A 13,566-nucleotide genomic window follows, 5' to 3' on the forward strand; every position below is an offset into this window, starting at 1 on the left:
ACTGATACAGCTCAGCACTGACACTAGATCAGAGATCCAACACAAACATGACACTGCTTTCAGCACCCGCATCCACACTTTGATGAAGAGAAATCTAAGGCATACCTTGACAGCATCCCACAAAACTGTCAGGATGTAACTCATTAAGTAATGAGTGCCTCTAAGTAATTTAGTGCCTCTCCATAACATCTACAATTAGATGATGCACTGACCATGCCTTCTTTTTATGGTCCATAACATAATACTTACTAGGTGTAATTTATAATATCGATATAGCTGACCGTTTGCATGAGAGCATTCATGAGATATCAAGATACTCAAGACCCCAATAGCCACCTGTCTTCTCTCTTTTTTGTAAAAGCCATTGCATTTTTTGCAGCTATTGCATTTTTACAATAGGTAACTATAAATTCATATTATTTAATAAGAATTATGTAGTTAATAGACCAGCTGCTTTTTCCCCATACTGTGTCAGTCCAAGTCCTCTCTTCCTTTACAGCTGAATAAAATATTTAACTCTTGAGAGCTTTAAAGTTATTGTTACTTTATTATCAGTGCTGTGAAGAAAAATATGTGCATTGTATCTTTACTCATCATTGCTCCTACAGTTAGGATTTCAGTTAAGATGATGTCCAGACAACAGCCAGAGGTATGATTTTTCTTCTTGTTTTGCAGACCTAAAGCTCTTATGTGGGTGCAGACCCTAGCATGAACTTTACATTTTATGGAGGTTTTCTGAGGTGGTGATGTAATTGCTTAAATCCAGAAAAATAAAGTACCTTGACTGCTATCCTCCTCTGTACTGCTGAAATCATCCTCGTAGTAGGTGTTTGAATCTGTAGAAGCACTGGCATCACTGCTGACTGAGCCCTTTCTCTGCCGTTGGAGAACACAAGCCTGATAGCAGCAAAAACAACAGTGGTTTTAAAAGATGATCAGACTTCTCAATCTTTCACACAACCAATTTTGTTAGAAAAATTGCATGTAGAGGACAAACACAGAGGCTAAAATACTTATATACTAAAATACTACTAATTTTTTGCTGCATCAGATGTTTTGTTAAACAGAATCTGTTCCGTTTTGCCTTTACATTTTATTGTGTCTATGTCCAACTACTTTAGATCACATTTTTTGCAATGTCACACTGCACTGGGAAATTATGAATATAACATAACTAGCAATTATGCAAATTACAGATATGCAAATATAAATGATAGCACCTTTTTGTAGGAAGTGGAGAGAAGGGTGAAGAGTAGATTGGTCAGGGGCACAGAGTCGATGAGCCTTTGGACCCTCTGGATGGAAGTGCTCTGCGCCATGATGTTGAGCTCAGCTGGTGGCCCATCACTTGCCCAACCCTGCAGATAGAGGTATGGAGAGATTGGAACAAAGGAATAAAATAAAAACAATTTTTAAGTACATTTCTCCTCACTTTTTATTGATTTTCTAGACCTTAAGAATTCATAAACTAAATTGCTTTATATATAGGCACACCAAATGAGCAAGTATAGTTACAAATCTTCGTGTCTGTTTTTTGTTAAAATGAGACATGGTCAAAAAAACTGATGAGTCATACAGAAAGTGAAGTCATGTTAGCAGCCTAATTGGAGAACAGGAAGTTTTTTGGTTCTTCAAAACAACTGAATAAAAGTTCATTGGCAGAGGGTTTATGTCTATAATCTTTACCGTGATGGTGACCAGTCTTGTGCATATAGTGATACTGACCACAAGTATGACATTAATACAAATGTTGTAAAACAATGGATATTTTCTTTGAAACACAATACAACAGAAAGTGAATGCTTCACTAACCCGGTGGAGAGCTTCAACTTGCAGATCCTGGAAAAGTGATGTCAAAAGTTTGATGGCGTGATTGGCCAGGATAACGGACAGAACACCAAACCCTTGGTGTCTAGAGAAGAAAAAAAACCAAATGATTATTGCAAACAAAACTATTTTCAAGTGACCTTTTTTTAAAAATAAATAAATAAAATAAGCATTGCATATCAGAAATATGCATATAGTGTTTTAAATTTATAATTTTATAGATTATATTGCAATAACCAATGCCAACACCGTTAGTAATACAAATAAAGAAACAGCATAACTAATCAAGATCCAAAGAAAAAATGGAACCATAATGACACTAGAAAGATTATATAGATTTATTTCATATTTATTGGAAATTACCCCTTGCCAGGACCAAGCTTAGGCGATCCTGCGCCATCCTTGGTGCGAGCAGCAATATCCCGGACACGCAGGGCAGCCAGTGGATCCTTTTCTTTCCCTTTATCCGCAAGGGCAGTTGGGCTCAGGTTAAGAATCAGGTACAGGCTGTTCAAAAGGCACCAGGCTCCAAGCAGCTGGAAGTTCTGATAATGCTATATATACAAACATATACAAAACAAAAAAGTATTTATATTTTGGCTTCAAAAACAGTAAACCTCTGGCACAGTCTGAGGAAATCACAGGTAGTGAACTTGTAGTATTATTTGACTATTCTAGTATTCGAGAACAGTCGAGACTAATGATGTCCTGTCATCCTTGGGATGACAGAAAAAGTGCTCAGGACAAACAGAGATCTGAGCGGTGATGCCTCTGGGACAAAAGGGTATATAGCCTATAATTTATCATTTACTTATTTCAAACAAGCAAATGACAAACTGAACCGGGCACTGAGCTGAAGCACATGTGCTTGTGCTGTTATTACTGTTATTATCACTCAGCGCAAGAACTGAAACGTTCTGGTGCAAAACTCCATCCAACTGGTCCATCTATCCCCTTAGTCACAGCTTGCTGGCAAGACCTTGAAAATATGTTGTGCTGGCAGCAAAAAACACAGAGTGACCACCAAGAGGCCTTCAAACCCTGAGTCTGAGGTAACTAATGGACAAATTTTAATAGATGTATTTTTTTTTTTTTATGTGTTACCCTTTTTGTGTTTGTACCTTTCTCATTGATTAAATACTCAGGCAGCAGTGGACTGTTGCTGACTCATTTTACATAAATAACAAGTAAATAAAAATAAATAAGTAAAAGAAAAAATAATGGCTGAAAATCTCAGAGAAAAGAAGTTAAGATCCAGGAAAATCCAAATGTTGATCTCGCAGCAGTAACTCTGCAGACAACAGAACAGAGCAGCGGAGTGGGTTTGGGACCACAGCCCCCAGTACAGCTTCCAGTTTGTCCAGTTTTACACAATAAGCAGTAGGCAGAAGACAAAGCAACCTGGTCAGAGTTTATCAGGAGAATGTTGCATTACTACAGTTTAATGTGCCAGTTGTTCTATTTCAAGTATTTCAACTGTTGTTCTAGAAATCATCCTAATTAATTTATCCTCCGTTTACTATATGATTCTTGTAAAATGTGACACAGGCAATATGTGATGGTGTCTCCAGATGGGTTCTGGTGGGCCAGTTCAAGTCAAAAGTCATAGGCTGATTTTTATTCCCACTCCGTTCCTGAATATTAGGGAATATCACGAAATACAGACACTAATATGGGTTATCAGGAGCAAAAACAGGACCGCAGCTGGCAGCATACATCTAACTATGTAATCTATAAAGCAAGAATCTGTGTGTGTGTGGTATTAACAAAGTAAAGGAACATCATTCTGATTTTCAGACAGTTAAAATTACTTTTTTTTGGGACAGTGCTGAAAAAAGTTATTCTGAAGCCCTGGTGGTACTCACCTCTCCTCCAGCTCTGCGGGAGTTGCTGATGGCTTGTCCAATCATTTCATAGATCTCCAGCTGTTGCCAACACAAATTTTGTGCTTGTTACAATTTTAAATGTGCTGTATTTAGTAAGGCATTCTTGCAAGACAGTCATTAGCAATTGTAAAAAAAAAACATAGGAAGAGATTTAATGCAAAGTCAAAATATGAGACAATAAGCACTACGTATATAGTCAGACTACAAATTCTAATCCTACAATTCTTTGATTATTTTATTTCAGTAAATAGGGCCTATGTGGCTCAGGAGGTAGAGTGGGTCATCCACTTATCAGAAGGTCGGTGGTTTGATCCCCGGCTCCTCCGGTCCACATATCAAAGTGTCCTTGGGCAAGGCACTGAACCACAGATTGCCTCTGATCAGCGTATAAGTGTGTGTGAATGTTAGAAGCACTCCACGTGTAGATGTAAGTGCTGTGTGTGTGAATGGGTGAATGCGGCTCACGTTGTGAAGCGCTTTGAGTGGTCTATAAGACTAGAAAAGCGCTATATAAGCAGTCCATTTACCATTTATGTAAAACCTTGTGAATAGCATTAGTGAATAAAGGTTATATGTAACACCAGATAATGTCTCATAACTTGAGGAAAAATTGAGAATATTGTACTCACACATTTCTGGACAATTGTTGCTGCATCATTTTCATAGTCCTCCTCTTTAGTCCCAGTGGAGGCAGATCGAAGCTGCAAGCCACTTCCTACCTGCAGAATGGCCATGCAGGTGGCCACACTCACACCTAAAGGGGTAAAATATTAAATTGCTTCATTTAGTTGTTGATGGAAATAGGCTGCTTTATGGTATATTGAGATTGATGTTCTTACAAGACAATGGTTGTTGTTTGTTGAGTATTAGATAGTATCATTTTATTTCATCCAGAGTTACCACCTACCAGCATAGAGACAGCTCAAAGCCAGTACGGTCATATCCAGTAATCTCCCTGGTGTCAAGGGTTCCAGTACAGGCAGGGAAAGTGTGTCCAATGCCATAGTTACATCTATCACCAGTGAATGAAATCTGGGTATGGGGTTTAAGTACAGCAAGTTAAGTAAATGCTTGGGAGAAAAACACTTGTCATCTAATACACATACATAAACTTAAACAGATGATACTGCTCCGTCAAAATAAATAAATAAATCATATGATAATAATATATAGTATATTACTTTAGAATATTTTGACCTCATAAATAAATTTTAAAAATACCCATTGCGGACAGCAGTGGCATCAGCCACTGTGGCAGGCATGATAAAGAAAGAGTTGGCTGATACAGCATCTTGAAAACGGTTGATGTAGCGTAGGAAGTAGGGCAGGTTGAGGCACACTCGTAGCAACTTCTCAGACCCACCTGGAAATACAAGTTATATGAAAATACTATTATGAGAAAATGAAAAAATAAACAAACAAACAAACAAACAAACAAACTTAACATATGGCATTAAAATGTCAAGAACAAACCAGAATTACTGCCTCACGGTCATATGCCTCAACAACTCAGACTAGTTTCAAATTATATTATGGTATGGTAATTACCCACAGATACCATTGCAAGGTGATAAGTGCTTCAGACTTAAAACACTGTGTCTGTGTTTTATATTAGCAGTACCAGCAAATGGATTACACCAAAGCCGCTTCAAATTCTAAATTGCCATTCAATTTGGAAACAACTTAATTGAAAACATAATGTCAAATGAGTGAATACTTCAGGTGGCAATATAGACAAAAAAAGAGAAAATTAACTGTAAAGACATTTCCTCAGCAATTATTTGTGCATTTTAACTCATGGTCACTTTCTAAAATATGTATTTGATATAACTGTAAACTTAATGTTAATAAACCAACATTGTCCTGCAATAAAGCAACAAGTTTCTACTCACCAAGTTCCTGTAAGCTTGACACATTCTGAGAGACAAAGGCATTTTTCATTTTGGCCTGAACAGCTTGATCTGTGGTTTGGTCATCGCAATCACTCTCAGCCTTTAATTGGAGAGAGATGAAATACATAACAGTTATGATGATTTATTGTAGTTATTTTTGTTAAAGAGCAGCTGTTTTGTGTGAGGCTAATTAAATTACAGGTTAAGAGTGAGTTCATTCTCAGTAAAAAAGACTGATAAGAAAAAACTTGAACAAGCTGTTGTGGTTAACAGATATGATTAAGCTGTCAACTTCTGATGACAGTAATAGAGTGGGCAGCCAGGGGGCTGCTCTGTAATACTTGCCTGCATTTGTGCTGCTGATGGGGAGGCCAAGATGGTGGTAAGGTCAGGGTTAAAAACTGAAGTCAGTTGATTAAAGAAGTTCATTTGTACTTCTTTTTGTCGAAGCTCTGGGTTCACAGCACTGGGCAACTCCTTCTGATCTTCCACTATTAAATCAACATATTTTTCTCAGTCATATTCCAAACCTTTGAACATTTCTTGTATTGCACAAAGGCCTATGGGAATTTTTCAGCCCCCGCATGGATAAATATCAAAATATCACTGAACAATCACTAAATCAATCTATATAGGAAACTTATGAAATAACAAATACAGGAACTGAGTCAAAATACTTTTCAGTTTTTAATTACTTGTTCTTTTTGATATGAATGAATCATTTTACCTCTGTGTTATAATCAGTCAAGTATTATTCAACTTTGAAGGGACACTCACCATCTGAAAGGGTCTTGACAGTTTGAGGCAACTTGGCAGACTTCATCATAGCAGTGAAAGTAATGATTTCCGTGCGATCTAGTCTGCTGGAGCCAGTGCAAAGTCCTTTTATTAGAAGAATCAGGTGTTTCTGAGGAAAAAATGAATAGCTTTGCTCGATTTGGGTTGTAAATTTCAAAATACTTGAATTGAGCCAAAGTGGCAAACAAAGACAAATTCAGCAGCATTGTGTCTGTGGCTGATGCCAATTTTCTAACACCTTAAAAGTGACTTAAAATATCACGTGAATACAGTCCCACAACATAGCACTCTCCACATGAGTTTGTTTCTCTTACCTGTGATACTGCGCATGCCTCATCTGGGTTCTCCAAGCGCAGCAATGAGAACTCAATTAACACTTTGCATGCTGCAGCAACCGACAGCAACTGATTTCTTGGTACTAGAAAGACAGAGCATAAATTATTTACCGGCTGGAAGAAACACTACTTATAACACTCAATTATTCCAGCTGAATGACAGTAGTAGTTTCTTGTCTATTACACCAAAGAAAAAAATTTTATATACATACTTTGTCCACATACTGTGGTGATGTAATGTGCAGAGAGTGCCACAAATGATGAGTAGAAAGGCTCATACTGTTTGTCATGGTGAAGAATGTCTGATTCACTGCAAAAGAGAAGTGAAATATAAAATTAAATGCTGTCAAATATGAATTTTCATAGAATATTTTCATATCAATTTTCTGTCAGGAGAAAAGAGTTGGGAGAGAGATAACAGACAGATGGTGTCATGGTGTTTGTGACAGAAACACTACAGTTAAGTGACCTTAATACTACCTATAACATTTAGGAACAGCCAAATAACAAGCTATTTGCTAAAAATGCAAATCAAGTAAAAACCTCTGAACCAGTAAACTTGCAAATGTCATAATTAACACTGTGCAAATGATAATAACTGAAATGGATTGACATTATGCACTTGGATTACCTTTGTTTAGATTTTTATGTGCATTGCCTTGTTTTGTTGTTGGTAACAGTTTGTTGGATGTGTTGGATGGACATGGAAAATTATTCTATGTATGTATAATACCTGTATGCATTTAGCTACATCTCACAAACAATGACAGTTTATTATTAATCAGTGTTGATAAATACACTCTCACAATAATAACAAGAAAACAGGACTGGCCCTGGCTGTCTGTACAGTGACCTAAAATTGTGCATTGCCCTCTGGAGCACCGTCTATGTAGTCTTTTCTAAAATGTGTGACAGATCAGCTCTTTGGCTAATTGCAGTCTTCCATAAAGGAAAACCACTTTGTATTTAATTATGCAGTTAAGATTAGCCTATTTAATGTTCTAAAACCACCTGCAAACATGCAGTTCTGATGTAAAGTTTCTGTTGACAGACATCAGCAATGTCCTACACCATCTTTCCAGTAATGGCACAAACTGCCCGAGCCAGGTGGCACTTCTTCAATATGTGATCTGATCACATACTTCCAGGCAGAGGAAAGGCCGTCTGTTGTGCTGGAAACCGACTTATGTGCCCAACCTGCTGTTAACGTAAGTCTTTCAGAAGGACAAGAACCCAGTTTTTTTTCCCCTATCTATAATCTACATCTGCATAGTCAATGTTTTTCTGCAACATCCAATATATTAATCTGTTCAAGTAATAATACAAAACAATTTCAATGTGTCGCTCCATTGCAATATCCAGCACCAAGTATATACAATCACCAAAATAAATAAATACACAGAAAACATCTCTGCTTTCTAAAACTACAAAACACCATCAGATTTTCTTCAACAACTCCCCCTAAAACAAGCTCCAAAAAACTGTTGATTGGTCATTGGATGGCTTTTTTCCTGACTACAGAGAAGCTGCACATCACAAATGCAAAGGAAACCAGCGACTCCCACCATCACTTAATCCACATGCTAACCTGCTTCATAAACTGTCCAGTGCGAAACAACACAATGACAATAAGTCTACAACATCTCAGTCTAGCTAGATTTCTCAATTAAGGTATATGTGATTGTTGAAAATTGGTTATTTGTTTTATGCAACTATATGATACCAACCTTACATTGCCATTTTGGGTAGGTCTGTCTTGTAAAATGTTACATCATAAATTTATTTATAATGTAGGTACTATAATGTATAAATAGCCTACATTTCAAACAATGACTTCATAAATAATGACTGTAACGAAAACGGTATGTAAAATAAAACCAATGCAGCTACTAACAACACAGTTGCAGCAACATGGACATTTTGTTATGTGAAATCTCTGCACATGGGCAGGTTTCTACCAAAATTTGTGTGGCTAAAGCAGGGGTCTCCAACTTTTTATACTCTAAGAGCCACTTTGACAAAATAAATACTATTTATAAATACTATTTATTTATAAATACAATTCTACTGCCGCTTTGAAAGACAGTGGGACAAGCCTGACACTAACCTCCACATCAGAGCCACATCAGAACCCTCCTCCTCCTCTACCAAAGGAACGTCTCTCTCTATCCTGGAGAGAGATGTCAACAGGCTTTTTAAGAAGCAGAACCCCCGCAAAGCAGCCGGTCCTGACTCTGTCTCTCCATCATCCCTGAAGCACTGTGCTGATCAGCTGTCTCCAGTGTTCACAGACATCTTCAACACCTCACTGGAGACCTGCCACGTGCCAGCCTGCTTCAAATCCTCCACCATCATCCCTGTCCCCAAAAAACCAAGGCCCACAGGACTAAATGACTATAGACCCATTGCCCTGACCTCTGTGGTCATGAAATCATTTGAGCGTCTTGTCCTGTCCCATCTCAAATCCATCACTGACCCACTCCTGGACCCCCTGCAGTTCGCCTACAGAGCCAACAGGTCTGTAGATGACGCCGTCAACATGGCTCTCCACTTCATCCTCCAGCACCTGGACTCCTCAGGGACCTATGCCAGGATCCTGTTTGTGGACTTCAGCTCTGCCTTCAACACCATCATCCCGGCTCTGCTGCAGGACAAGCTCTCCCAGCTGAGCGTGCCTGACTCCACCTGCAGGTGGATCACCGACTTCCTGTCTGACAGGAGGCAGCACGTGAAGCTAGGAAAGCACGTGTCTGACTCCCAGACCATCAGCACTGGATCCCCACAAGGCTGCGTTCTTTCTCCTCTGCTCTTCTCCCTGTACACCAACACCTGCACCTCCAGCCATCAGTCTGTCAAGCTCCTGAAGTTTGCAGACGACACCACTCTCATTGGACTCATCTCTGATGGCGATGAGTCTGCCTACAGGTGGGAGACTGAGCGTCTGGTGACCTGGTGCAGGCAGAACAACCTAGAGCTAAACGCTCTGAAGACAGTGGAAATGATAGTGGACTTCAGGAAGAGCCCAGCCCCACCCACCCCCATCACCCTGTGTGACTCCCCCGTGGCTACCGTGGAGCATTTCCGCTTCTTGGGAACCACCATCACACAGGATCTCAAATGGGAGCTAAACATCAGCTCCCTCATCAAAAAAGCTCAGCAGAGGATGTATTTCCTGAGGCAGCTGAAGAAGTTCAACCTGCCAAGGACTATGATGGTGAACTTCTACACCTCCATCATTGAGTCCATCCTCACCTCCTCCATCACCATCTGGTACGTTGCTGCCACGGAGAGGGACAATAACAGACTGCAGCGTATCATCCACTCTGCTGAGAAGGTGATTGGCTGCAATCTTCCGTCCCTCCAGGACCTGTACGCCTCAAGGACTCTGAGGCGTGCAGGGAAGATTGTAGCTGACTCCTCCCACCCTGGACACAAACTCTTTGAGACACTCCCCTCTGGCAGGAGGCTGCGGTCCTTCAGGACCAAAACCTCTCGCCACAAAAATAGCTTCTTCCCATCTGCTATTAGCCTCATCAACAAGGCTAGAGAGCCCCACTGTTGCTGATCAATTGCACCAATCACCAGAAAAAATTCCTTGTATGTGAAAGCATACTTGGCAATAAAACTGATTCTGATTCTGATTCTGATTCTGATAAATGGGGCTGAGAGCTACTCATGTCTTCCATTAGTGGTTTAATTTATTCCCATATCATTTCAAAACACTCAAACTGATCTCCAAACCAATTCAGATGAATATGATAATTTAACAAATCATCCAATATCAATATTCAAAACTCACATTTTGTACACATCAGAGTCAGTTTTTGTGTCAAAAATCTGAGTCATGATTCAGTCAACCCTGAACACAGACATAATAACACCATTGCAAATAAAGGTCTATAAATCTGCTTAGAAATCAGAAAAAAGAAGCTCCTTAGTCAGTAATCTAAGGACAGTTGTCAGTACTTAATTTTCCAAAATGTAAACAAACATTGGCTTAAAAAAAAAAAAAAAAAAAAGGGCTCAAATTGAAGCCCACATCTTAATTTGTTTAATCCATGGCAACATATTTCCTATTTCTTGGAAAAGTTTATTTTATATCTGTTCTGTTATCCAAAAGAGCTGCTATCACCGCATGTCGCCTACGACATATCTGATGTAAACAAACTGTGTTTATGTGTTATGTTTGTGTATTGGAGTTAGTTGCATTGGGAGTTGAGTGACGTTTCTGTTGCTTAAAGTATGTACTATGCATCCATGCAGACTATAGACTATCTCCTGACCTTGGGTGAGCCACTCTAAAACATAGGTGAGATACTGGTAGCTTGCCAGCCACCTGTTGGGAGACCCCTGGGATAAACCATGTCCACATAATCTATCACTTGTACAACAATGCAAACTACAATACATGTACAATAAACTACATGTGCATGCATGCTGCTCTTCACTTTGCTACAACATCACTGAGGTTTGTCATTTAATTTTTTTATAAACCTGCTTCTTTAATGTCAACACAATTACAAAACCAACTGTTCTATGGAAATACCTATTTAAGATAAAACATGATCATTCATGCTGACAGTAGTAGAACTTGGCTTCTGGCATTTTCTCTTGGAGTGGTTTGAAATTTTTCAATGTGCTCTCCATGAACACCTGGGGCATAGTGATAAACAGGCTTGTTACAATTACTAAACCTAAAAGGAAGGAATCTATATAATGAACTGTGAGAATAGTAAAAAAAAAAAAAAACTGTTCACGTGATAATACAACTACACACCCACTTTTACTTTTGATAACTGCTGCCGCTTGTTTTTTCTTGAAAACGAAACTTCCAGGCCTGGTGGCAGTATGCTAGTGCTCATATTTTCAAGTTGATTGTTACTTGGGAAAATGAAACCAATAAACACAGTGGGAAGCTGTTCACTTGACTGCCGCGGGGGTCAGCTGATGCAGGAGTGTCAAGTGACAACCTGGCCACCGTGCAGCGCAGGTACCATTGACTTGATAATCACATCACGGTGGTGTATGCTTGAGTGAAATGTGCACAACCTACAAAGCTTTAGGAAAAAACTGTGAAGAGGTCCCCGGCAATAATTATCTCTCGTCTCCTAAAACAAGCTCAGATGCGTGACAGGCACTGCACCACCTTTCCTATGGTTTAGCACAATGTCGGATTTCCCACAACACCTTTTGCCTTACTTTACATTTAACTATGCAGTAACATTTCTACGTTATATTTTGCTTGACAATACATCGACGGCGATCCCATCTCCAGTTCATCAAAACTGAATAGACAGCACAGGATCTCCGCCTACTTTCAGTTCATCCAAACAGACAGCAGTTAACGATAAACTGACTGGCTGGCTGTTCAACAACTAACACATAAACAGTGAAATCCTGAGTAAACTGGATATGGCAAGCTCAACACATAAGACACATTTATCTAAGTTGCAGTAAATGACGTAGTCAAATATTACTGTGGCCATTTCAACGCTGCGTTATCCAGTCCGTTGGGTAGGCCCATTAGTTCGCTTGGTGGCTAATGTTTGTGTTAGCTAGCTAATGATGAAGCAAATTTCCTACACGTTACACTGCGACGTCAATTAACATTTGCACAACGATAAAGTTACATTAAGGATCAACGTCCATCAGTCATGAGTCGCGCCTTCTTTCAAGCCATTCATGAGTTACCAGCGGGGTCCAGTTACACAGCATTTTGAGTAAGTTAGCTGACGTTAGCATATTAGCTAACGTCAGCAACTGATTCGATGCCAGTGCAAGTTAAGCTCAAAGTACCTTGCTAGCCGCTAACGTTAGCTAACTGGGTAACGTTTCCCATCGAACTTAACTAACCGAGCTAAGTTAGCAAGTTAGCCAGCCAGCTAGCTCCTGAGTGGACATGGCCAGTACCCGGGCAAGTAGAGACCCGCAATTTATTGACATGTAACAGGTTACCTGTTGATTATAGACCCAATAAGCTGAGGTAGCTCTTTCGTTTCAAAAGCGGTGTAGGAAGCCGATAAAAGCGGCCGCACTGCCGCTGTCCATTCGTGTTCCCCATCGCCTCCGCTCGACGCCATCTTGAAATCCCCTAGAAAAGACTAGCTACTGGAAGAAGGTACTGTGGGGTAAATCGCAGGGGGCGCTCACAATCTCACAAATCAGGTTGAACATTACTCTGATTGCCCTCAAGGAACAATATTTCATTCCAGGGGTCGGTAAGGGCTAATAATACAATTCCCAATCTACAGATTAAACAATGCCTTTTGTTCCATACCCAAATTATACAAATACACCATGCAGGTCATTTATTTTTGCCATAATTCCCATTGGACTGCACAGTTTGGTAGTATTTATTTTATATCATTGTTTGATTAAAGAAAAATATTACAACATTCTTGTAAATCAGTAGTGGACAGAGGCAGACTGGACAGATTTCACTTAAACCTCGGATATTGTAAGACTTCAGTGATGACACCTTGACCTTGCTCACTGCATTGGTTGCCCCCACACCAATGATTGCCATCTGAACCAAAAATGATCTTTTATTATAAAAATTAATCATAATAGGCCTACTTACATCACTCGCCACCTTAATTTGAGAAACATTACTGCATCATTTCTGTAACTGCAATAGGACAACCAAAACAACCAACAAAAATTATTTCTTATTGTTATTTCTTTAGTTCACTGCACTAATCAAACAGTATGCTAAATGATTTTCCAACACAAATAACTGTACATTTTGTATGCTTTTTGATATATTTCCAGTGTAAAACATCTTCACTGAGCAAACCACCTTAACACTACTTGAACGACTTGTATGCT

The 13,566-nt window shown here is 39.3% G+C and overlaps 1 protein-coding gene across 9 annotated transcripts in view; it reads right to left on the bottom strand.

Annotated features, from left to right (window-relative positions):
- ubr4 (ubiquitin protein ligase E3 component n-recognin 4) overlaps positions 1–12,852 on the bottom strand; it is a 60,243-nt gene extending 47,391 nt beyond the window's left edge. For all 9 annotated transcript variants that reach the window (XM_071475717.1, XM_071475716.1, XM_071475713.1 and 6 more), the window contains exons 1-14: positions 12,694–12,852; positions 6,951–7,048; positions 6,718–6,821; positions 6,383–6,512; positions 5,951–6,096; positions 5,606–5,705; positions 4,935–5,076; positions 4,621–4,745; positions 4,343–4,467; positions 3,693–3,752; positions 2,191–2,381; positions 1,813–1,912; positions 1,221–1,358; positions 780–897 (exon numbers count right to left, since the gene is read on the bottom strand). In XM_071475717.1, the coding sequence (XP_071331818.1) occupies positions 780–897; positions 1,221–1,358; positions 1,813–1,912; positions 2,191–2,381; positions 3,693–3,752; positions 4,343–4,467; positions 4,621–4,745; positions 4,935–5,076; positions 5,606–5,705; positions 5,951–6,096; positions 6,383–6,512; positions 6,718–6,821; positions 6,951–7,048; positions 12,694–12,818 (1,702 nt within the window). In that variant the 5' untranslated portion in view covers positions 12,819–12,852. The remainder of the gene's footprint in view (positions 1–779; positions 898–1,220; positions 1,359–1,812; positions 1,913–2,190; positions 2,382–3,692; positions 3,753–4,342; positions 4,468–4,620; positions 4,746–4,934; positions 5,077–5,605; positions 5,706–5,950; positions 6,097–6,382; positions 6,513–6,717; positions 6,822–6,950; positions 7,049–12,693) is intronic.
- Between the last annotated feature and the right edge of the window lie 714 nt (positions 12,853–13,566).

This window comes from Trachinotus anak, unplaced genomic scaffold, assembly GCF_046630095.1.
Source record: "Trachinotus anak isolate AG129_WGS33_773 ecotype Australia unplaced genomic scaffold, CSIRO_AGI_Tana_v1 ptg000004l, whole genome shotgun sequence".
In the NCBI taxonomy this organism is placed as follows: domain Eukaryota; kingdom Metazoa; phylum Chordata; class Actinopteri; order Carangiformes; family Carangidae; genus Trachinotus; species Trachinotus anak.